At 38.9% G+C, this 25362-nt stretch overlaps 1 protein-coding gene and 1 pseudogene across 1 annotated transcript in view; one reads left to right on the forward strand and one right to left on the reverse strand.

The window, feature by feature from the left end:
- The window catches only part of MDN1 (midasin AAA ATPase 1), a 157813-nt gene that overhangs the window by 16152 nt on the left and 116299 nt on the right, over positions 1–25362 (forward strand). Inside the window, exons 6-16 of the mRNA XM_028108025.2 lie at positions 2150–2392; positions 2636–2767; positions 4733–4836; positions 6368–6482; positions 8576–8769; positions 9664–9745; positions 13446–13541; positions 14938–15050; positions 16285–16433; positions 17094–17154; positions 24079–24290. Coding sequence (XP_027963826.2) covers positions 2150–2392; positions 2636–2767; positions 4733–4836; positions 6368–6482; positions 8576–8769; positions 9664–9745; positions 13446–13541; positions 14938–15050; positions 16285–16433; positions 17094–17154; positions 24079–24290 — 1501 coding nt within the window. The remainder of the gene's footprint in view (positions 1–2149; positions 2393–2635; positions 2768–4732; positions 4837–6367; positions 6483–8575; positions 8770–9663; positions 9746–13445; positions 13542–14937; positions 15051–16284; positions 16434–17093; positions 17155–24078; positions 24291–25362) is intronic.
- Positions 21120–21539, reverse strand: LOC148164086 (large ribosomal subunit protein eL32 pseudogene; annotated as a pseudogene).

The raw sequence follows: 25362 nt of genomic DNA on the forward strand, positions 1-25362 counted from the left end.
CACACTTATGAAAGGTTTATAGATTATAATCTAGCTCTGTAACCTGAAACTGTTGGGAGCCAGTCTGTTTTTCCCCAGCAGTCTTTAGTCAGTTGTCACTTTATGTAATGGTCACATTCACCCAGTTTTCTTTTTGGGAGAAGGTCCTTCCTTGAAACATTGGTTTATCCATTGGGCAGTACAATTTTAAAAAAAGCATAATAAGGGGCACCTGGCTGGTTCAGTCAGAAGAGCATGTGGCTCTTGATCTTGGGGGTTGTGAGTTTGAGCCGCACGTTGGGTGTAGAGATTACTTCAAATAAATAACCTTAAAAAATAATAAAAATAAAAATTAAAAAAGGCATAATATGCATTAAAAATGCACATCTTAAATGCACAACTCAGTGATTATTCATAAACTGAAAATATCTATGTAACCAGTCCTAGGACACCAGCACTTCTAGAGGCCCTTGTGTTTCCCTCTAGTCACTAAGATCCTCCCAACCCCAACCACTCTCCTAACATAGCTTAGGTTAGGGGCATTAGAATTTTAACATAGGGAAGGATTCTAGCTGGGGTGAGCGTGATGTTGAGTAGCAGTGACAAGGCACTGGGGCAGAAGTATGGAATGGTGCTATGGCCTGCTAAATTGGTGAGAGTAATAGCCCTGCAGAGAGTTCGAGCTTCTAGCCCTGGGGCACCTGGGTGGCTCAGTCAGTTAAGTGGTTAAGCATTTGACTTTGGCTCAGGTCAGGATTTCAGGGTTCTCAGATTCAGCACTGTGTCTGGCTCTGTGCTCAGCAGGGAGTCTGTTCCTTTGTTTTTCCCCCTGCTTGTGCTCTCTCTCAAATAAGTAAATAAAATCTTACAAAAAAAAAAAAAAAAAAAGAACTTCCAGCCCTGACTCTTTTTGTCCTTACATATCTATAGGGGACTAGCCATGTTTGAGAAGTTATTATTCCTTAAAAGTTCTTAAAATTCCACTTTTCTAAAAGACCTTTTTCCCTATGTTATATTGGGTACATTATTATTTGAAAAACAACTTTTTAAAGATTTTATTCATTTATTTGAGAGAAAGAGAGGGCATGAGCAGGGGAAAGGGCAGAGAGAAAGGGAGAAGCAGACTCCCTGCTGAGCAGGGACCCCCCCCCCACCCCGATGCAGGACTTGATCCCAGAACTCTGGGATCATGACCTAAGCCAAAGGCAGACACTTAACTGACTGAGCCACCAGGCACCCTGAAAATTTAAACCTTTTTTTTTTTTTAAGTAAACTCTACTCCCAATGTGGGGCTCAAACTCACAACCCTGAGATCAAGAGTCACATGCTATACTAACTGAGCCAGTCAGGCACCCCAATCATCTTAAACAGTTAATTTTACACTTCAGTGGTGTTAAATATATTCACATTGTTTTATAAAAAACTCCAGAACTTTTTCATCTTGCAGAGTTGAAACTCTATACCCACTAAACATATTGGTAGCACTATTATTATTATTTTTCACTTTTTGTTATGGAAAATGTCAAATATATTCCAAAGTAGAAATAGTAGTATAATGAATCCCCATGTACCCATCACTTGGTTTCAGTAATTATAAATTCATGATCAGTTACGTTTCATTTATAGTTCTGCACATTCTCTCCAAACCATGTTATTTGAAGCAACTCCCAGATACCACATCATTTCATGCCTAAATATTTCAGTCTATGTGTATAAAGGAAAATAGCCTAAAAAAGCCATTATTCTTTATTAAACTTGAAAAATATATAACATTTTTATAATACAAAGTATCCTTTTAGTGTCCATATTTCCCTGACTGATAAATATATCATGTGCATTCTTGATCTTAGATATGAAATCCTAGAATGTTGTGAGAGGAAGAAAAACAAATAAAAATTCAGTCGTGAGATGAGGTTTGCCCCCACCCTTTGTGTGTCAACTTTTTTGGCTTCTCAAACTTTGGGAGACTCTCCATCCATTTGTTAGCAAATTCTGTCAAAAGGAAAAAGATCCTTATTTTGGATAACATACCTGTTGTTACTGTAGTTCTGGTACTACTAATTTATTTAGAGGTTTATGTAAAGGTCAGTGGAAATGTTGTAGGAATTTACCTGTGCCCTTTGGAGGAAAGACTGTTGACATGCCTTTTATTTTTCACTTGCCTCCTTAGGCTAGTAATAGGAGTTCTTCTCGTGAACAGGAGCTGGCCTTTAGGTCTTACGTGCTGGTTGATTCAATCTGCAAAAATCTTCAGATGCTGGCTATGGCAGTGGCTTCTCAGAATGCTGTGTTGTTGGAAGGACCAATAGGATGTGGCAAAACTTCCTTAGTTGAACACTTAGGTGCAATGACAGGTAGACGGAAACCCCCTCAACTTCTTAAAGTCCAGCTTGGAGATCAGACTGACAGTAAGGTAATTAAGAAACAGCAAATTTTGGTGGGTTTGCATGCTTATAAATGTTTGCGTTAAAGTATTCTTTTTGCTAAGGGAAAATGAGAGTAGTTATTGGTCTTTCTCATAACTGATGGGACCATGGTGTAAAAACATCAGGTGCCTGCTTATATCCATATAGAAGTTTAACAAAATTAATCAAAGGCTGTGGCATTGGCATCTTAGATGTGTGGTTTCAGTAATTACTTTATCCTGTTCCTGCAGATGCTGTTGGGAATGTATCGCTGCACAGATGTCCCAGGAGAGTTTGTGTGGCAACCTGGTACTCTCACACAGGCAGCCACAAAGGGACACTGGATCCTTCTGGAGGATATTGACTATGCCCCTTTAGATGTGGTATGTCATTTCACTAATTATTTGCTGATTTCCTGTCTTTTTTTTTCCCCTAAAGATTTTATTTGTTTATTTGAGCAAGAGAGAGTACTGGGGAGGGGGAGGACACAGGGAGAGGGAGAAGCAGACTCTCCGCTGAGCAGGGAGCCCAGGGAGCCCTATAGGGGCTTGATCCCAGGACCCTAGGATCATGATCTGAGCCGAAGGCAGAGGCTTAACTGACTGAGCCACCCGGGTGCCCCTGATTTCCTAGCCTTGAAGAGCATTTTGTTAATAGTAATTTGGGGAGATAATTTAAATAACATAGGTGTTTGGGGTGCTTGGGTGGCTCAATGATCCTAGGGTCCTGGGTTTGAGCCCTGCGTTGGGCTCTGCTCTGCTGGGAGTCTACTTCTCTCTCTCTGCCCCTCCCCTCTGCTCATGCTTTCTCTCTCTCTCACTCTCAAATAAATAAAATCTTTAAAAAAAATAAATAACTTAGGTGTTTGATTAGAGACGGTATGTTTTGTGAGATGCTCATTCATGATTACCTACCTATCTGGTTTGAGGTATGATTACTTAGCTGGTCTTTTGTTTGATAGAAAATTGATAAAGTTCTGCTGGTACTGTTTCACTGAGTACAGTAGCCCCCATTTATCTGCCGTTCAATTACCCATGGTTACTCGTGATCCTGAAGCAGATGATCCTCCTGATGTATCATCAGAAGGTCAGTAGTAGCCTAATACTACATCACAATGCTTCAGCCATTCACCTCACTTTATCGTGTCACGTATTCATTTTATCATTTCACATCTCCACAGGGAGGGTGAGTACAGTACAATGAGATACTTTGAGAAAGAGACCACATTCACATAACTTCTATCAAGTATATTGTTAAAATTATTCTATCTTATTACTCTTTTTAATCTCTTACCTTGCCAATTTATAAGGTAAACTTTATCATAGGTGTATATGTATAGGAAAAAGCATAGTATATATAGGTTTCTGTGTTATCCACAGTTACAGACATCCACTGGGGGTCTTGGAATGTACCCTATGTGGATAAGGTAAAACTATAGTTGGATATGTGATCATTTTCATAACCTTTCCAAGAATAGTTTAACATCTTACCCATGTTACAGATACATTGAAAACTCTGAGACTCTGCTTCCCAGCTATGGCATCTGTAGAACAGCAGGCTGAGGACAGATGAAGAGAGGATATAATAAGAGCATGTTTGTCTTTGTTTCATTATACATTCAGTATATTTTCGTTTTGATTATTTTTCTTTGTATATCAAAATAGCATGCAAGCAGTCCATGTTTCCTCTATATTCTGTAAAGTATGACAAAAAAAAGTATTGCAGAATGAAATTTTTTTTCCTTTGGACAGATTTTCCTGAGATTGGTTTTAATTTTTTTTTTTTTTTTTTTTTTTTTTACCATGAACCCTAAAGTACCTGCATAAGGACTTTCCCCTCTTGGATGAGACTAATGAGTGAGTGTGTGTGTAGGTTTAGGGAAATATGAAGGGGAAGGAGTGGCTATAAATACATGTGTATTGTGATGATTTTAGAATCTGATGAAGTAAAGATGTAATGAGGTTATTGGCCCAGACAGGACCTCCCAGTTTGATTACCATGTTCTAGGGTTCCCCCGCCCCCCCCCCTTTTTTTGAGTCTAGTTGACACATCATTTCTAGGGTCATAATGCTCAGTTTTATAGGGCTAGAAATCCAGTGATAATCATGTCTGGATTTTTAGTGTCTGGCTTGGTTTTGTCCATAGAAGGCACTTAGTGAATGTTGAATGAATAAATCGTTCTGTTGGAATGTAAGTGGATCAGACATTCCCATCTGCCTTTTGATCCCAGTTCATGCTGTGAATATATATATAAGGATGTGCTCATCATTTGGAGAGAGGGTATTTTGTTTGTTTGTTTTTTGTTACTTCTTCCTTAATAGTTTTATCAGTGGGTTTTTGTGGTTTAGGTTTCTGTGCTGATCCCTCTCTTGGAGAATGGAGAGCTCTTGATTCCTGGCCGAGGTGACTGTCTGAAAGTGGCTCCTGGATTTCAGTTCTTTGCAACTAGGAGGTATGTCCTATTAACCTTCCCACTATGGAGCCTTTTCCTTCTAAGTCCCCAGACTAGAGTACTGAGTCCAAAAGTCCTAGAGTAGAGTTTTCTGGGCCCACTTAAAGCAAGATCAGTTGGAACTGATGACAGATCCAATGTTTTCATTCCTATTTTATTTTATTTATTTATTTTTTAAAAGATCTGGGTCCTATTTCAGGACTCTATTTTGTTCCATTGTTCATTTGTCTGTCTTTACACCAGTATCAGACTATCTTGATTACTGTAGCTATTTTAGATTTAAGTAAGTTCTGTGCCCAAAATGGGGCTTGAACTCATGATCCTGAGATTAAGAGTTGCATGTTTTACCGACTGAGCCAGCCAGATGTCCCTTCATTCCTATTTTATTTTATTTAAAGATTTATGTACTTATTTATTTAATTTATTTTTAAAGAATTATTTGAGAGACTGAGCGCACGAGTGGGAGGGGCAGAGGGAGAGAGAGAATCCTAAGCAGACTCCACACTGAACATGGACCCCCAACGCGGGGCTCCATCCCATTACCCTGAGATCATGACCTGAGCCAAACCAAGAGTTGGCTGCTTAATGGACTGCACCAACCAGGCGCCCCAAGATTTATTTATCTTAGAGAGAAAGCGTGTATGCATGAGCAGGAGGAGGGGCAAAGGAAGAGGGAAAGAAAAAATCCTTAAGCAGATTCCTTGCCGAGCGTGTTGCCCTACATGGGGCTGGATCCCAGGACCCTGAAATCATGACCCGAGGTGAAATCAGGAGCCGGCCACTTAACCGACTGAGCTGCCCAGGCACTCCCCTTCATTCCTATTTTAAATTGAATATAAGCATCGACAAAGGAATAAAACCTAAGCAAACTTAGTATATGTCCATGTCTATATTTTATAATAACATGAATTTTCCATCGTAGAAAGGTGTCAGGCAAATCTGAATTCAGTTCTTGGCTCTGACATTTGTAGTCATAGTTGAGTGATCAGGGGACAGTATTCTTTTTATGCATAAGAAGAAAAGTAGCGTACCATTTCCTCAGAAAGTTGTGAGCATTACATTAAGTGGTCTAGGTGTAAGCTTGTGGCTTGGCCAGAGTATATGTTTAATGAATGTTCCTTCTTGAAATTTTTAATAATTTTGAGTACTGTAGCTTTTGGTAATAAGCACTGAACTTATTTTTAAGGCTATAGGCCTTGGATTATGTTTTCTCTTTCCTGAAGTTGTGTTTTGAGGAAGAGAAACATGCTCTTAAGATCAAAACACCTAATATAATCATTTACAGTAATTAGAAAATAACTTGGTTCAAGCTCTATTATATACCCTTAGGAAAAGAGTCAGACTTAGGTTAACTGGCAGCCTTTCATTTATCATCTGCCCTGTGAGCCCGACATACTGGTATCTGGCAACAGAAGGGGTTGTGAGTGTTATTCATATATGAGATAATGTCTAGCAAGGGCTACCCAGAGGCATGATTAAAGGTTAAAATTGGGAGTTTTGTGTAATTCTTTTTTTAAATTTTGAAATATAGGCTCTTGAGCTGTGGAGGAAATTGGTATCGACCTCTAAATAGTCATGCTACTCTGCTAGACAAATATTGGACGAAAATTCACATGGATAACATGGATAAGACAGAACTGAATGAGGTATGTGGTTATCAGTGGGAAAGTATTGATGCTTTTCTTTTTTACTTTTTATTATTAAAAGTTCCAGATATACATGTAAAGAGAGGAAATAGTATAATGAATCACCGAAATATTCATCAGCCTAAATTTAACAGTTAATGTACTAACATTTTACTGCATTAACTTCATCTAGTATTTTTTATTTGCCAATATATTTGAAAGCAAACCCCATAACATTTCATCCTTGAATACTTAATGCATCTCTAAAAATTTAAAGGCATTTTCATATATAATCACAATGACTTTGTTGTACCTAATAAAATGAACAGTAATGCCTCAATACCATTTAATTCTCAGACTATATTCAAGTTTCCTCAATTGTTTCCAAAGATCTTTTTTTTAAAAATTTACTAAGTTGTTTTGTAACTAAGGTCTTTCACATTCAACAGCACAGTTTGTTTTGGGTATTAATGAAAATTGAGATTAATTATTTTTTAGATTTTCTACATTGATTCACTTTGTGGTATCGCTGGTTATCCTCAGACATTAAGAGGTGTACCTCTCTTTACCTTGCTAACCCCCGCTTTCCCCTTATATCTATCCCCTCACTTGGAAAGCTTCCCATTCTGCAACATTTCGTCTTGGAGCATAGCAAATAATGCCGTCAGTGATTATACAGGCATGGGAGGGATGCTTTGCTCTTTCTTTGTGTAAGTTTTTAGATAAATAAGTGACACAAGACAACCTTATCAAATATTTAATCCAGCATTTTAAGTGTTATAAGCAGAGGGGTTTTCAGGGTGTCTAGTTCACTGTATTACTGGAAAAAGCTTGACCATGTAATCTCCCAGAAGCCTTTTCTTACCAGTGTGATTTTATAAGTTTGCAGCCTATTTTGGACTTAGGAGTTTCATAGCTCACTCTAGTTCCCACTTGTCTATTTCTGTGTCTGTCTGTCCCCATTTTGCTGCCCTCAACAATAGTTCCTCCAGTAACTTGTTCACCACTTTGTCCCCAGGATCCATTCCGCCTGGCACTAGGTGTTTGTTGTATTGCTCTGCCATTGTGCAGCTCTTTGTTTTTGCAGTTGTCGAAATTTCAATGTTTAGTATTCATTCCTAAATTGCCATTCTGTTCTTTAAAGAAGAGGTCCTAAGTTCACATTTAGGTGTGATTTGTTGGGGATTGAAAGGATGAGAACATCACTGACTGCTCCTTCTTTCCATCTTTCCACTCCTGCCACGAGCAACTGTGAGTCATTCCGCTCACAGGAAGCACAACAGGAGAATTCACCCCTCACTTAAATGATGTATATCACATTTAGATAGTTTACCTTGAAGAGTTCCCTTATTCTTAAGCTTCTGGACTTACTCATAAATTCTAATAACACTCTCCTGAATAAGTGACCCGTGGCTAAAACTCTTAGGTTCATTATTTAGGAAATAAAATAATCTCCTAAGCTGATCTCATGGGGAGCACAAGGAACTACATTTCTGTTGCTGCCAACTCCAGTCATCTTATGCCTAGAAAGATTGTGTTTGAATGGGGTGCCTGGATGGCTTAGTTGATTAAATATCGAACTCTTTTTTTTTTTAAAGATTTTATTTATTTATTTGAGAGAGAGAGTGAGAGAGAGAGAGCATGAGAGGGGGGAGGGTCCGAGGGAGAAGCAGACTCCCCGCCGAGCAGGGAGCCCGATGTGGGACTCGATCCCGGGACTCCAGGATCATGACCTGAGCCGAAGGCAGTCGCTCAACCAACTGAGCCACCCAGGCGCCCTAAGCATCGAACTCTTGATCTCAGCTCAGGTCTTGATCTCAGAGTCATGAGTTCAAGCCCTGTGTTGAGCTCTATGCTGGGTGTGGAGCCTACTTTAAAAAAAAAAAAAAAAGAAAGATCGGGGTACTTGGGTGGCTCAGTCGGTTGGGCGTCTGCCTTTGGCTCAGGTCGTGATCCCAGGGTCCTGGGATAGAGTCCTGCATGGGGCTTCTTGCTCAGCGGGGAGCTGCTTCACCCTCTCCCAGGCTCCTCTTACATGTGCTTTAAAAAAAAAAAAAAAAAATCACTGTGTCTGCTGCTAAGTTTTCTTTGCTTTTTTTTCCTTCCTCTGTCAGGTTCTTCAGAACAGATATCCCAGCCTCTTGTCAGTAACTGATCACCTGCTTGACATTTACATCCAACTTACTGGAGAGAAACATCTCTCTGGCAGTGATAGTTCTATTACATGTGAACAGGCACCTGAGGAAGTTTCAGAAGCCAGAAGAGAAAACAGAAGACCAAGACTTGAGGGAAGAGAATTGTCTCTAAGGTACTGGATTAAGCACTTTTGAGTTGATACTTAATTTATTTCTTTTTTTAAGTAGGTTCCACGCCTATCGTGGGGCTCGAGCTCAACCCCAAGATCAAGAGTCGCATGTTCCACCTACTGAGCAAGCTAAGTGCCCCTCGAGTTAATAATTTAAAATTTGCTTCCCTTAAAAGTTCTTAGCAGCTAGCACTGAATGATTAAGAGAGGTCCGGTTTTGAAATTAGACCTGTGGACTGCTTCATGGTGTTGGATCCTGTTTTCAGACCTTACAGTTAACGATTAGGAAGGTTCATAAAGGTAATGCTATTTTAGCTTTAAAAAATAACTTTGGGGGCACCTGACTGGCTCAGTCAGTAGAACATCTGACTCTTAATCACAGAGTCATGAATTGAAGCCCCACGTTGGATGTGGAGGCTACTTAAAAGAAAGAAAGTAAGGAGGGAGGGAGGAAGGAAAATAACTTTAAAAGCCAAGATTGAGATTACTTACGACATAATTCTTTCACTAGCTTTTCTTTTGTGACAGTTGGGGTCTTAAATAAGACCCTTGGATTTTGCTGTATATAGTAAGTTCTGCTTTGCTTTCTTTTCTCGGTGGTTGATTTGCCCTTTGAGAAGTGAGCATTAGGAATGGGCAACTCCCCTGAGAGTTAGTTGCCCAACCCCCATCCTTGTCTGGCATGGATTGGGGTAAAATGTGCGATAGGTCACTTACTGGTAGGTGGGACCCCTCACTTACTCTTTTCCCTGCACTATTTATCTTTACAATGCCAGAGAAACAGAAAGACTTCATTGTTAGGTGTTCCCCAGACTTAAGTGGATTAAATTTAACTCTGATGCTTTTGATGTCTTTAGCCTGTGGTCTTTTATTTCCTTGCTTTTTTTTTTTTTTAAGGGATCTACTGAATTGGTGTAATAGGATTGTCCATTGTTTTGACAGTCTGTCTTCATCAGCATCCTTAAATATTTTTCAAGAGGTAAGATAGTCTTCTTGTTTGTTTTCTTTCTACTATGTAAGGCTGTTGATTTTCATTGTTATTTTCTGTCTCTTGGCAGCTATCAGAATTTTTCTTTTGTGTTTATTATTCCTAGCTAGTTAAAACTGAATTAATGTTGTCTTAAAACTAATTCAGCATAATAAATTTTTTGGTTTTGAAACAGGTTACTACGAATTACAATAAGTATAGTTTAGATAGAGTAAAACAGACACTGAAATTAAAGATAAAACAAAAAGAAAATCTCCCAGGTGTTAATAATGTTGTAAAATATAAAATGTTTCTAAAATGTTTAGTATTAGGGGCACCTGGCTGGCTCAGTCAGTGGGGCATGCGACTCTTGATCTTGGGGTCATGAGTTCGAGCCCCATTTTGGGCATGGAGCCTGCTTAAAAAAATGCTCGGTATTTGTTTCTACATATAATTTCATAGTCTGTTTGATAGAGTTGTATTTGATCCCTCCACTTGCTTAGTAGGGTGTTTTGCTTTAGTCCAGAGAAATTTATGTGGGGGTTACAAAGTATAGCCTTATATGCTGGGCTTGGGCAAAAAATGTGTTGTGTGGGAAGGAAACCCCATTGAATTACAAGTCTGTCATATTCAGTGAGAACAGGGAGAGATTTATTCCTGCTTGCTTAAAAATAAAAGTGGTACTGTCTGAAGATCTCTGGGCTCTTAAAACAGTGACCAGTTTTGATTACAAAGTGTTCTGGTTTCTAAGGGCACGTGGGTGGCTCAGTTGGTTAAGCATTTGGCTCAGGTCATGATCTCAGGATTGTGAGATTGAGCCCCACATCAGGCTCCACCCTGGGCATGGAACCTGCTTAGGATTCTCGCTCTTCCTCTCCCTCTGCTTCCCCCTCCTGTGTGCACATGTGTGTGCATTCTCTCTCTCAAAAAAAAATAAAAAATAAAGTGTTCTGGTTTCTGTCAGCTGGGATTGAGGAGAGTAGTGATCCAATTTGGCTTCCAGTCTCATAGTGTTTGGCAAAGTTACTTTGAGCAGATAGAAACCACATTTGGAGTTTACACTTGAAGTGAGCTGAACCCTGAAATGCTGTGTGCCAGTCCTTGAATCTTATTCTTCACTCCCATGAACTTGCTTTCTCATTCTCCTAAATTTCTCATCTTTCTGAGAGATAACCTTGTTTTGTATTTTTGAAATAAAACTGTGGCATAACTTTCTGTCTATAGATTTGCTGATTTTGGATATTTCATATAAGTGGAATCATACAATATGTGACTTTTGTATCTGACTTCTTTGACTCAGCATATTCTCGAGGTTAATCCATGTTATAGCATGAGTTAGTACTTCATTCTTTTTTAATGGCTGAATAACATTTCATTGTATTGATATATCACATTTTGTTTATCCACTTATTCATTGATGGATATTTGGGTGGTTTTCACCTTTTGGCTATCACAAGTAATGCTACTCTGAACATTTGTGTACAGGCATTTTATTAATATAGAAACAATATATATGTATTGTTGAAAATGGGAAAATATAGGAAAGCAAAGTGGTAAAATAAAAATAGCCCGCATCTAGACATTCCCCAGCACTTTTAACACCTTGGTGTTTATCCCTCCAGATCTCGCTCGCTCTCCTTTGTTTTCTCTCCTCTCCTCTCCGCTCCTCCCTTCTCCTCTCCTCTCCTCCCCTCTTTTCTTTTCTTTCTTGATTTTATTTTTAAGTAATCCCTACACCCAACATGGGGTTTGAGTTCATGACCCTGAGATCAAGAATCAAACGCTCTATCACCTGAGCCAACCAGGTGCCCCCAGATCTTTTTCTATGCATATAAGTTTAAGAATGCTTTTACTGTATCAGGTTCCCCCCTTTATAAGCAAGCGCTACCTTGTTGAAAAGATAAGACCAATTTTTCAAAATGTTCCACTTTCTGGCTTTATCTGGTTGCTTCTTTGTCGCTCTGACACCAACTGGTGTTCTGCAATTCAAACCACTTCTGATACTACTTGGAGTTAGTGTAGACCCTATGGTTTCAAGGGCTCAGTCCTCCACAAGACTACCCCCACTTTAGACTCTAGCTGCAAGGCTTGGGGGCCACTCACACTTGTGACCTACCAACTGTAAATTCAGAGGTTCCCACGATCTTCTCAGGTTCAATAATCAACCCACAGAACTCACTGAAAGCACTATGTTTACAGTACAGGTTATGGTTTATTATAAAAGATGTAACTTAAAGACAGTCAAATGGAAGACACAAAATTCCAAGGGTTCTGAGCACAGGAGCTTCTGTTCCTGTGGAGTTAGGGTGTGCTACCTTCCTGGTACATCATTATGTCCACCAACAAGTAGGCTCTCCAAGCTTTGGATGTCCAGCATTAGGTCTTATGTCATTGGCTATATGATGGAGCTTAATCTCTAATCTCTCCTCCCTCCCCAGAGGTTAGAGGTGGAGCTGAAAGTTTCAACCCTCTCAGTCAGTGCTTGGTCTTTGTGGCCTGTCCAGCCCCTCTCTTAAACACTTAAAGGCCCATCGAAAGTCACCTTGCTTAGCTTAATAAACTCAATATGGTCCAAAAGGGCCCTAGTGAATAAAAAAAGATAATTCTTACTCCTGGTAATTCCAAGGGTTTTTGAAGCTCTGTGCCAGGTATTAGGGACAAGGACTGGATAAATTCTCTCTCTTTTTTTAAATGTTTACATTAAGTTTATTGATAGTTTACACTTGGTGGTAGCAGAATCAAATGTATTCTTTGTTTACCACATTCATGGTATCCTTTCTGTTCTCATTTTCGCTCTTGTCTTCCCTGTAAATAATAGAAGTTTAGCAAAATGCTTAATGTATTCAAATTCAGACTTTTTTGGGTAGAATTTACTTTCGGTGGTGATATAAACTGTATATTTCATTACATCAGAAGGCATATCTGGGGGTGCCTGGGTGGCTCAGTCGGTTAAGCGTCTGACCCTTGACCTTAGCTCAGTTCTTGATCTCAGGGTCTTGAGTTTAAGCCCCACTTTTTTACTTAAAAAAAAAAAAAAAGACACATATCTGGTTGGCCTATCAGTAGTTGCTGAAATTGAGTACTGGATTAGGGTAATGATGATGTGATCTTTTTATTGCACATCAGGAGTTTTCCTTTACAGCTAGAAAGTTATCTTTTGGTGTTACTTCCATGGTTTAAGAGTTAGTTCCCCCATGAAACCATAGACCTAATGATTAACTCTAATTCTATTTTTCAGATTTGTAAAATGATGCTTTTTTTTTTAAGATTTATTTTAGAGAGAGAGAGAGTGAGCGGCAGGGGGGAGCGGTAGAGGGAGAGGAAGAGAGTCCTCAAGCAGACTCCCTGCTGAGCGCAGAGCCCAACGTGGGGCTTGATCCCAGGACTCTGAGCTATGACCTGAGCTGAAACCAAGAATCAGACATTTAACCAACTGAGCCACACAGGCACCCTGTAAAATGAAGCTTTTCCTATTTTTTTTTCCCTAATTGACCAATATTTTGATAGTAAAGCCTTCACATTTGTTTGTACCTTGTCTCTATTATGGTAGGGTCCTTGAGTCTAGGGCTGGTACCTTATTTCTACTCTCCTTAGTCTTACAGAAATGTTCCTGCTGGGTTTTTTGTTCTTTTTGTGTCCAGGATAGTGGTGCTCTGTTATTAATGTAGTATTTAAAAAAATCAATTGGCAATGACCTTGGTTATTTTAATAGGCTCTGGACTGTTTCACAGCAATGCTTTCTAAGCATTCAAGCAAACTGAAAATGGCAGAAATTATTGGAAGCAAATTGAACATTTCCAAGAAAAAGGTATGTAGTGCTATTTTTACTTCTTTGTTGAAAGGAAGCTGGATATTTATTTTACTTGCTAGTCTTTGGTCCTTACCTGGAAACGGTTCCTTTGCAATAACTGCTTCCTCTGTGAAGTTGGTAGTTTCATTGTTGCCTTTCATGAACATAAAGCTCTCACTATCTCTTAGATAAGTAGTTCTGATGTGTTCTACATTGTTAAAGTGAGCCATCTTGTGCCTTATATCACATGCATGCTTTATTTTCTCCAGTGTTTTAATGAGTGTGTTATTCCGTAGATTGTGGACTCAGGACTGGAACTGTTTTAGTAACACCTCTGTCTGTAGTTTTATGCATGATTAGATTTTTTCCAACTTCTCGTTAATGTCAAACATGAGAAAAATTGAAGAGTAGTACCAATGGACACCAAGAATAGTACAATGGACACCAAGAATAGTACACAAAGAATAGTACTTAGGTTCATTGCTGACATTTTTAATATTTTGCCATTCTTGTTTTATTTCAAAGTATCTATTTTTGGAAGAGAGAGCCTTTCAGCAGTAGTGATGGTAGCTAGAGAAATGTCTGAGGCCCATTTGTGGCAGATACCTGGCATTCCCAAATAAATGAGGACTCAAAAAACCTTATGTCAGGAAGTGAAATAGAGGTGCTCCTTAGGATTCTGAAACTGTTGGGATGATTTTAGCTGCAGGTGACAACACCTACTAAAGGGGCTTAAATAAATATAGTAGGCAAAAAAAATGAAACTATCACAACTGGGTTAGATTGATCAATATTTATCCCCTTTGGTTGAAGAGAGATTCGGTTTCCCTGAAAACTTTGCTGCCCCTTTCATTCCTGTCCTAAATCTAAACAAAATCTGAGTTTTTAGGGTTGGTGACAAGGATAAGAGAGGAACGGCTGTTGGCCAAATATCCTGGAAGCATCTGTCACAGCTTCTCTTTGTGTTCAGATGTACCATGGTTCATTCAAGTCACTGTTTCCTCTATTATTTTAGAATCAAAAGCAGAGAAAAGCATAGCTGAAGAAAAATCACTGATTTTTTTTTTTTTTTTTTGTAAATTTTAGGAGTAGGACTTTCTGTTCATTTGCTATTGGAATTTGTCAGTGTGTTCACTTTGGATATAGGCAGGTATGGGCTTATTTAAATGAATAAAAAGTACCCATTACAGGGAAGCATTCATGATCAATGTTTTAAAAATCATTAGAAATTCAGAAAATTTTAAAAAAGACATAATTAAAGCTAACTTGCCTATCTTGGACGTAAAAAGTACTTCTTAGTAAAGGGCTAATTAGAGGGGCACAGTAAGCCACAGGGATAAGGACATGTTTGAAGAGCATAGTAGAATTTTTTTTTTTAAGACAATACAGAATTTTACTCTGTCCCCTCCCATAGGCCGAATTCTTCTGTCAGCTTTATAAACCGGAAATTGTGATCAATGAACTAGATGTGCAAGTGGGTCGAGTGCGGCTTCTACGGAAACAAAGTGAGGCTGTCCACATACAGAGGTAAATAGACATTCAACTAGTCTGGGACTGTGGGGCATTAGGAACATGATAGAAGGACTGACTAGTCCAGCCCCTTATGTCCGAGCAAAATGTATATGAACGGTGGTCTCTCCACTGTGCAGGATGGTAAGAAGCAGTGCTTTTCTAAAGTATATTCTGTGAAATTAGGTGTTAATAGGTGAAGGAGATGATGAAGGTGATTAGGGACTTGGGACTAGCAAAGATGTATTTTTTATTTTACTCACTTTACTGTATTTAGCAAAGTAAGCCTCACTTGGAAGTCAAATGAGATCCTAATGTTAGTCTGTTAATTCCTTGAAGGCTGGAATTTTACAAGATTCTGAGATCTAATTACCATTTATTAAATACTTACTATACGCCTAATATTGTGCTAAGTGCTTTGCATATGTTTTCTCATGTAGTGGTTAAAATAATTTTATGAATTAACTTATTAGTGTCTTATGGCTGCCATAATAAATTACCATAAACTTGGTAGCCTAAAACAACAGACATTTATTCTCTTACAGTTCTGGAGACTAGAAGTCTGAAATCATGATGTTGGCAGGGCCACACTTCCATTGAAGGCTTTTGCCTCCTCCTGGCTTCTGATGGCTACCAGCAATCTTTGGTGTTCCTTGTCTCTGTAGTTACATCTCTCCCATCTCTGTCTCCATTGTCATATCTTTTTTCTTGTGTGTGTTTGTGTTTCTAAATCTCTCTCTGACTTTGTAAGGATACCAGTCATTGGATTTAAGGCTCATCTTTAAACCCAATATGATAGGATTTTAACTTTATTATATCTGCAAAGACCTTCTTTCCAAATAAGGTTACAGTCATAAGTTCTGGGTAGACATGAATTTTGGGGGAAAACTATTCAACCCACCACAAATTAGTAACTCTGATCCAAATTTTACATGTGAGGAAACCAAGGCTAAGAGAGGCTAAGTAATTTGCCTAAGATGACATAGCTAGTACAGATAATGTCTTATCTTATTGGTCTTTTGAATCTCCAGAGTCTAGTAAAGTACCAGGTGTATAAATACTCAATGTTTGTAGAATGAATGAATTCTGCAATTCATAGGCTATAAGGATATCTGTTTTATAGCATGAAGACAGCTACTGTGAGTTGTCTTCTCATTTTTGTGGAGTCTGGAAAATCTGGTTCCTCAATACAACACTTAAGAAAAACTTGTAGCCTCCCTCTCTGACCGCTTACTTGTTTTCGCCTTCCCAGGGAGAAGCTCACTTTTGCTCCTACAAGGCCATCTTCTGTTCTTATTGAACAGCTGGCCGTGTGCGTTAGCAAAGGGGAGCCTGTGTTGCTAGTGGGAGAGACCGGGACGGGCAAAACCTCTACTGTCCAGTACTTGGCTCACATTACAGGTAACTTAGAGGGGAAGCACTCTGCTCCCAGACAAAAAAACATTTCACACGGACTGCCCCCCCCAATAAGAAGTCCACAAAATACTGGAGTTTAAAAAGTGTCACCACTCCACTTTACCTGGAAATTATCACTGGAAATTTTTTCCTTGGAAATGATGTAATTTTTTCCCTCTGGAAATAACCACTGTTAATGGCTTGGTATTAACTTTTTTATGGTCTGCAAATATATAAACATTTAAGTTTCGTTTTGTGTTGAAAAAATGGAATTATACTCTATTTATTGCATTTAGTTAGTTAATAAGTAAACTGGACATCTTTAAAAATAGAACTGCCTCATTTCTATCTAATGGCTAAATAATAATATTCCGTACTGGATGTTTATTTAATTCTCATTTATAGACATTGCCCTACTGAAGGATTTTTTTGTTGTTTTCAGTTAATCTGATGCCAGAGCAATAATACACAATAAATCTTCGTGTACATATCTTTCTGGGTTAGGTGAAAATTTTGGATGGTTGAAATTCCTAAAAGTAAGAGAATCCGAGGAAGTGTACGTTAAAAGATTTCCCCTATGCCTATGCCCACACATCCTTAAAGATCACTGGATATAATTAGTCTTGAAATTTTCAGAGTGACCCTTTTGCCCTTTCTTTTTAAAAGGCCACCGTTTGAGGGTTGTCAATATGAATCAACAAAGTGACACTGCAGACTTGCTTGGGGGGTAAGTATGGTTTAAAATAATTTTCTTGTTATTTTGTGTTCACTGCTTGAGGAACAAATAGTTTTTCCTTTTAAAGCTCAAAATTAGCCTTAGAAAAAGGTTCAAAGACTTGCACCCCTACCCCCACTCCAGCAGGTTATTTATTGGACTTTATTGAGGAGCTCTTGGATGTGTGGATGTTTCTCTTTATTTTATTAATCTTTTTTTAAAAAGATTTTATTTATTTGTCAGAGAGGGAGAAGCAGGCTTCCTGCTGAACAAGGAGCTGGATATGGGACTCAATCCCAAGACCCTGGGATCATGACCTGAGCCAAAGGCAGACGCTTAGCCGACTGAGCCACCCAGGCATCCCTGTTTCTGTTTATTTTAAAGAAAACTTGAGGTTCTTCCTCTCAAAGATCATGCTGGAATGGAGAGGGAAAAAAAAAAACAAGTATATAATCAACTAATATTTGTGTGTACAGTCATTTATCTAAAGCGTACATTCTAGAGTCACAGTGTCTTGGAGCTAGACTTTCTCCTGCAGTTCAATTATCTTTGAAACGTTAAGTAGCTCTCTACTTGGTTAAATGCTGCTCATGGGACTCCAGTGTGGTCATTAAAATGCCCTTCTTCCCTCTTGGTGTTTTTGAATATGTTCGGTTCACAGTTTTAGTTTGTGCTGAAGGCCGTAAAACTGCTGGATGCTGTTGGCATAGTTTATGTTGAGCGATATTGGAATCTGTCCCATTGATTCAAAACAATTGCTTAAAAAAATCCTTAAAGACATAAAGTAGAATTTATTGTCCTTTTTGCTCTTAATGGCATCTCCCAGAAAGGTTTTCATTTATCTGTTTTTTTGAGGGCCACATTACAGCGGTTTTTATTTTCATTCTCTTTGTCTTATATCCCTCCTTGCTGTGGTTAGAGTGCTACTTTGAATCCTGCTTCCTTTGGTACTTTTCCTTTTCTTGCCCATTACTTATATTCTGTTCTATACATATTAGTAATGATGTACTTAATGCTCTTAAATATATATTCTGTCCTAAGATCAATTAGCTAAGACTTACCTCTCTTACTCTAATTCTACTTTCACTTTGTTATTTTTTTCCCCAGTGATCTTTCTGCTTTGTTTTTATTTTGTTTCTGTCAGTTAATTGACAATCTCCCCTTTCCCTCATTGAGGTACTTGGTAAATCTCCCCTTTCCCTCATTGAGGTACTTGGCAATGTATTCTTACTAATATATAGAATTTGTTACTTAACTAGGTATATCTCTACTACTGTGTATTTCTCTCCATTTTGTATCTATATGTGTCTTCAGGAATATTCTCCTGTTATGTATACCTAACACAAATGTCTGGTCTTGTACTAATTGAACATGGACTGTATCTGTCTCTTCTAAGAATTCGTAGTGTTATGTCAGCCATTGTAAGTAGTTTTAAACGTAGTGAGTACAAAGATGCCCATTTGCGTCCTGATGCAATTGATAATATAAAAAGGTTGGAATCAGAATATGGTAACTGGAATTTTGTTTTAGTGGACTTGCTAAAAAGAATATATATTCATTTTTCCTTGTTCGTAGGTTAGCATCAGTTATCAAAAAGAAAACTTACATGTGCTTCAGTTTTTGTATGGTTGGAAATACGCCTTGCTTCCTATACTTTTGTATTACTAGAAAGTGGTATAAATCACATCTTTTAACATATAACATACTGTAGATGCATGGATGACTTCCTTGTTTATGAACTTTTTTGTGTAAGATGGAAAGACTAAAAAATGACTTTAAAAAGACAAGGGAGTGGAAAACAAAATTCAAGAGTTGAAGGGAGGTGGGATAGAGAAAGGATAATATTTCTGTTTTGGGGATGTGTGGTTTCATCCGTTTTACTAGGTTTTATTTTCTTTTTATTTATTTATTTCACAGAGAGAAAGAGAAAGCGAGACAGGAACACAAGCAGGGGGAGTGGGAGAGGGAGAAGCAGGCTTCCCGCAGAGCAGGGAGCCCGATGTGGGGCTCGATCCCAGGATCCTGGGATCATGACCTGAGCTGAAGGCAGATGCTTAACGACTGAGCCACCCAGGCGCCCCTTTATTAGGTTTTATAACTTGTGTTAAACATATTTTACATGTATCAAATACTATTGTAAAAAAATAATGAAAGAAATTTATAGACTTAATTTATTTTGCAAATCTGGATCCTTTAGATTGATTTTAAAAAGATTATTGAGAATAAAGATACTTTATAAAAGTAAAGCTTCAAAGATCATCGAAGTCTTCAACTATGTTATATAGGTTGCCTTCTGATCTTTGTTAGTATATGTACCCCCTTGTTTTTTGATTAGTATTGGCTTGGTATATCTTTTTCCTTCATTTAATTTTTTTTTTTTTTAAGTAGGCTCCACACCCATCATGGGGCTTGAAGTAATGACCCTGAGATCAAAAAAAAAAAGAATTGCTCTACCGACTGAGCCAGCCAGGATCCCATCCATTTAATTTTTAACTCATTAATAAAAAGATTTTTGAGATTTTATTTTTAAGTAATCTCTGCACCCGATATGGGGCTTGAACCTATAACCCCGAGATGAAGTGAGCCAGCCAGGCGCCCCTGTTATTCTAGTAGGCAGAACGTAGTCCTTCAGATTACCTGTGAGTGGAGAACTAAACCAAGTTCCAACAGAGTTGGTGAGGAGAGCTTATGATGAGACTCTATGAAAAAGAGTAGAGGACACAGAGGACTTAGATGAAGCAGATAAAACCATTCCTTAAAGAGAAAGTCTAGGGCTAAATGGCAAAACCCAGAGCATGGGTTCACAGCACTGATTATGGAGAAGGGGATTGGGAAGGGCAACCACCGAGGAAGAAACAGCTGTATAGAGAAGGGGAGGGACCCTTGGAGAAGTTGGCAATGAAGGAAATAAAAAGATGGGAGGAAAATTAAAAATCTCATAGAAATGGAAAGGCCACCAACTCACGTCCTCTTTCTTGCTACCCATAGAAACATCTGCACAGAAGAGAGGGGGCAGAAGTGCACGCTTAAACTTGGAATCCTGACTCTAAAATGAAGGAGAGTGTTTATCATTTCAGTTATACAGCATGTGCTATTTTATCTTCTTTCACATATTACAGTTTTAGAGAGTTGTTTTCTTTTGTTTTTAACTATTTTCAAATGAATTCTTAAATGCATTCTCAGTGTTATATTCTCTCAGGTGTCAGGTTGGTTTCCACTGAGTACATGTGTTACAATTAATTTTTTTCTTTCTGAAGTGTACATATGTTGATTCATTTTTTTCATCATATGAAAATTTGACTTTAATTTACTTAACTGTTTCAGCCACTATACTCTGCTTTAAATGAACAAATGTTTTTTAGTCTAATTTGTAGGAATAAGCTTTTTTCATGAATTCAATAGACTTGAGCCAGTTAATAATGTTGATAATTATAACAGCTAATTCTTATATGTACTCATGTTCCAGGCACTATTTGGAGTCCTTTATTTTTACTTTTTAAAGATTTATTTATTTATTTTAGAGAGTGGGCAAGAGGGGAGGGGTGGAGCAGAAGGAGAGAAAATCCTCAAACAGATTCCCCACAAGCCACTGCAGGGCTTGATCCCAGCACCCTGAGATTGTGACCTAATCTGAAACCAAGAGTGGGACACTTAACGGACTATGGCACCCAGGCGCCCTGGAGGCCTTTATTTGTGTTAACTCACTTCGCCTTTTTAGCAACCATGAGGCACAGACTATTACCTGGTTTTACACATGGGAGAACTGAGATACATGGGGATTAAGTACCTTGTTAAGGTAATGGCTGGTTCATGTTTGGACCCAGGCAGTCTGTACTGAGTGTGTGTGTTTTTAATCATTACTCTGCTGCCTCAGTTAGCTTTGGGTTCCATTTGTACTGTCACCTTTAGACTAGCAATTTTATTTTTTTTTGTAGTTTTATGGTTTTATTAACACAAATATGTGCACAACAAGCTGTTTATTCATTTTCTTCGCTGCGCAGACTGGCATTGGGATTGGTGACTCTGATTGCCAACTGGGCTACTCTTTCCACCATGGCTTTGTGGTTCTTGGAGGAGACATTGTGAGCAAGCTCTGTACAGTAAGATTTGTTACACATCAGCAGCACTTTAAGCTCCTTGATGTTGTGGACTAGGAACTTCCGGAAGCCACTGGGCAACATGTGCTTTGTTTTCCTGTTGCTCCTGTAACCAATGTTGGGCATCAAGATCTGGCCCTTGAATCTTCTGTGCACCCTATTATCAATGCCTCTGGGTTTCTGCCAGTTGCACTTAATTTTGACATATCAGTGACTGGTGCCAGATGAACTTCTTGGTCCTCTTTTTAACGATCTTGGGCTGCACCAGAGGTCTGAGGGCAGCCATGATGCCCAGTAACAGATGGCTGCCACCTCCGCAGGCAGCGCCAAGGAAAAGAGGGGAAGCTAGACTAGCAATTTTATTTAAATAAAATATGTGTTTTGTTTAATTCCTCACTACTTCTACTGTTCATCATTATTTGCTTGGTCCAGTGTATAGGTCTCTCATCTTTGCTTCTACTCCTGACTTCCCAAAGGTCTCTCTTCCATTTAGTAGTTAATGATACTTCAAAGGTATCATCAAATCACATCACTTTCCGCCTCAAATCCTCGCACTGACTTCTCACTATTTAGAGTATATTCCAAAGGCTTTTTTTTTTTTTTTACCTCTGAAGCCCTTCATAATCAGGCGCTGGCACTTATCTGACATAATTTCCTTTGTCTGGTTTTGCCAGTGAGTTCCAGCCACTCACTTTTCCATGTTGCACCTAGATGCTTGCCACCCACAGATGTTTGGCTTAGCTCCTTTCCTTGCTTGATTTGGGCCGTCTTCAAATTCCCGTCTTTAACAAAGCCTTTCTGACTATCATATCTAAATTTACCAGTGCCTTCTTCACCCACTCCTTTATTTATATTCATAGCACTTACTACTACTTAATGTTTTATAGTAGATATATTTTTTTATTGTCTCTTTCTTTAGATTGTAAGCTACAGTGGGGCAGGATCTTGTGGGTCTTGTTTACTCAGTGCCTAACACCTAGCAGGTACTCAGTAAATTTTTGTTGAGTAAATAGAGTAAATAAATGTCTTTACTGATGTGTTAGTGCTTACTGGTAAGTGTAAATGAGTTTGAAGTTCTCATTCTTTTTCTGTCTGGAATCAGACTCTTTGATAGATGCTCAGTATCAGGGCCTTGGTTTTACTTTGTTTCATGGGTCCTCCCTCACAGTTTAATGAGTAAATAGTGTCCATGAGTTCTCTAATGGTGCTTGACTGTTCTGAAACATATTTGGTATTGTTTCGGTTCTCAAGTTATTTTTCCTGGAAATGAAATTTATGTCATTGTCCTTTAATTATAGTATTTAGTATCTTAGGTTACAGAAAATTGTATACTTGAGGTTTTTTGGGAACAGTTAGTGCTGCTTGAGCAACTTTTAGCTACAGCAGTGTTTCTCAACTCTTCATTATCGCCCCTCCCGCTGAATATTAAATTAAAATTTATATGAGGGGCACCTGGGTGGCTCAGTCAGTTAAGTGTCCCACTCTTGATCTCAGCGTCATGAGTTCAAGCCCTGCATTGGGCTCCACGCTGGGTGTGGAGCCTAATGCTTTAAATGAATGAATGAATGAATGTGGAGCCTAATGCTTTAAGTAAATGAATGAATGAATGAATTTATATGAATTCATTTCCTAGCTCCCCAACCAGAGAAATATTAAAGAATAAGAGAGAATCTAAATAGTAAGAAATAGGGGTGCCTGAGTGTCTCGGTCATTAAGCGTCTGCCTTCGGGCTCCCTGCTTGGCGGGAAGCCTGCTTCTCCCTTTCCCTCTCCCACTCCCCCTGCTTGTGTTCCCTCTCTCACTGTGTCTCTGTCAAATAAATAAAATCTTTAAAAAAAATAAATAGTAAGAAATAAAATGTTGGGCTTTGGAGGGCCACAAACCATTGCAATGTCTAAGATTTTGTTGCTTCCCCCTCTCCCTTTGTTTCTCTTTAAGAGCAATATCTTCCCCCTGTCAATTGAGAAGCCGTGAGCTGCGCTCACTTTGCTTAAGTTAATTGATTTCAGATATTGTGTTTTCTTCTAAAATATCCTGAAAAACCATACTTTATTAAGATTGACCAAAAAGTTATTAAGTACTATACATGATGTTTATTTAAACATGTTAGTAAAATAAGTGACATACCTCTCACTATCCCGCTAGGAATTTCCAATTTTTTTCTTTTTCTTTTTTTTTTTTTTAAGATTTTATTTATTTAAGAGAGAGAGAGACACAGCGAGAGAGGGAACACAAGCAAGGGGGAGTGGGAGAGGGAGAAGCAGGCTTCCCGTTGAGCAAGGAGCCCAGTGCAGGGCTCGATCCCAGGACCCTGGGATAATGACCTGAGCCAAAGGCAGATGCTTAATGACTGAGCCACCCAGGCACCCCCCAATTTTTTTCTTAATACTATTTATCTAATACTAGTTTTTACCTTCAGTATAGGCCCTTCAAACACTGAGAGTGAAGAAAATAGATTATAACTTAAAACTTTAAGATCAGGGTGCCTGGATGGCTCAGTTAGTTTAGTGGCCAACTCTTGATTTTGGCTCAGATCATGATCTTAGGGTCTTGGGATTGAGCCCCGTGTTGGGCTCCTTGTTCAGCAGGGAGTCTGCTTGAGGATTTCTCTCCTTCCCCCTCGCCTCCTGCTCTCTCGCTCTCTCTCTTAAATAAATAGATCTTTAAAAAAAAAAAACGAAACCAAAAATAAAACTTTTTAGATTTTTCAAAAAGTATTTGGGTATTATTCCTGATTTTGAATAAATGAAATCTTAGACCTATTCCTATATTCTAAGACATGATTTCTAATATCTATTAACTTCAGAAGTTTGTGAGTTACATTTACCTTTTGTTTCAGTTACAAACCGGTGGATCATAAGCTTATTTGGCTGCCCTTACGGGAGGCATTTGAAGAACTCTTTGCCCAGACATTTTCCAAAAAGCAAAACTTTACTTTCTTGGGGCACATTCAGACCTGTTACAGGCAGAAACGGTGGCATGATCTCCTCAGACTAATGCAGCATGTTCACAAGTCGGCTGTCAACAAGGATGGAAAAGAAAGTGAAACTGGTAAGAATAGGACCTATACTGCTAGTGGGAGGCCATGAGGCTGGGGCTTGATTAGCAGAATTGAAACCAGTGACCAAAGGGTTAGCATGACTAATAAGCACAGCTGCAGACTAATAAACGAGGCTGCAGTGTTTTCCCTTAAACATCCAGGACTCTGCTCCCCTGCAAGGCAGATTTGAGGCTTATTAGCCCATCTCCTTGTTTGGCTGCCTCTCTTTTTTTTTTAATATTTTATTTTTAAATAATCTACACCCCAAGTGGGGCTTGGACCTACAACCCCGAGATCAAGAGTCGCGTGCTCTACGGACAACTAGCCAGGCGCCCCTTGGCTGCCTCTTGAGTAAACCCCTTTCCTTGCTACGTACTCAGTTGGCTTTGCTGTGTGTCAGGCACATGAACTTGGGTTTAGTTACCAATCTGGTGAACCAGCCAGGATCTTTTTGCCAGTGGTTCATGAGCCGCCAGCTGATAATGAGAATTTGGTGACAAGCTCAAGCAGCTGCTTAGGCTCTTTGTCCTAGGAATTGTCCCTGAGGCCCCACCCTTACTGGGTGCTGCCAGCCCTCCGTGCTTAATTTAGCTGTTGTGGCAAGGAAATGGTTTTTGGTTTGGACAGATCTGTCTTGGTGAGCTTATTTCTTCCTCCCATGTGGCTTGGCTCTCTTAGCCTCCTTTTCTTGCTTGATTAGGAAAAGGCTGACTAGGAAGCCATTTGGTTCAGTTGGTGAAGCCCCGACTTTTAGGGAGAAACCAGTGCTCACAGAGGCATTCGGGGCTTCATTTGGTTTGTTGCTGCAGCTTTTGTTGGGATTCTAATTGGAAAATGGGAAATGACAATTTGATTCCTGAACGCAGCCCTTTGGGCTATATTCTTCAAAATGGGGAATTGTTTAGTTACGAACTTATGAAAGAAAAAAGGATGATTTTTTTTTTTTTGCAACACTGCTTGGCCATAATGTTCATTAGACTCTGGATAACAATGATCAGTTAATGAATCCATAAATTATAATACAATCTCTCAATTGGATTTGTCCTGTAATATTTTGTTTGCATCTTATTTGTGTATTCGTAT

Source organism: Eumetopias jubatus, unplaced genomic scaffold (genome assembly GCF_037043125.1).
Source record: "Eumetopias jubatus isolate StellerSeaLion01/CBP00866 unplaced genomic scaffold, mEumJub1_p1.0 scaffold_6, whole genome shotgun sequence".
NCBI lineage: Eukaryota > Metazoa > Chordata > Mammalia > Carnivora > Otariidae > Eumetopias > Eumetopias jubatus.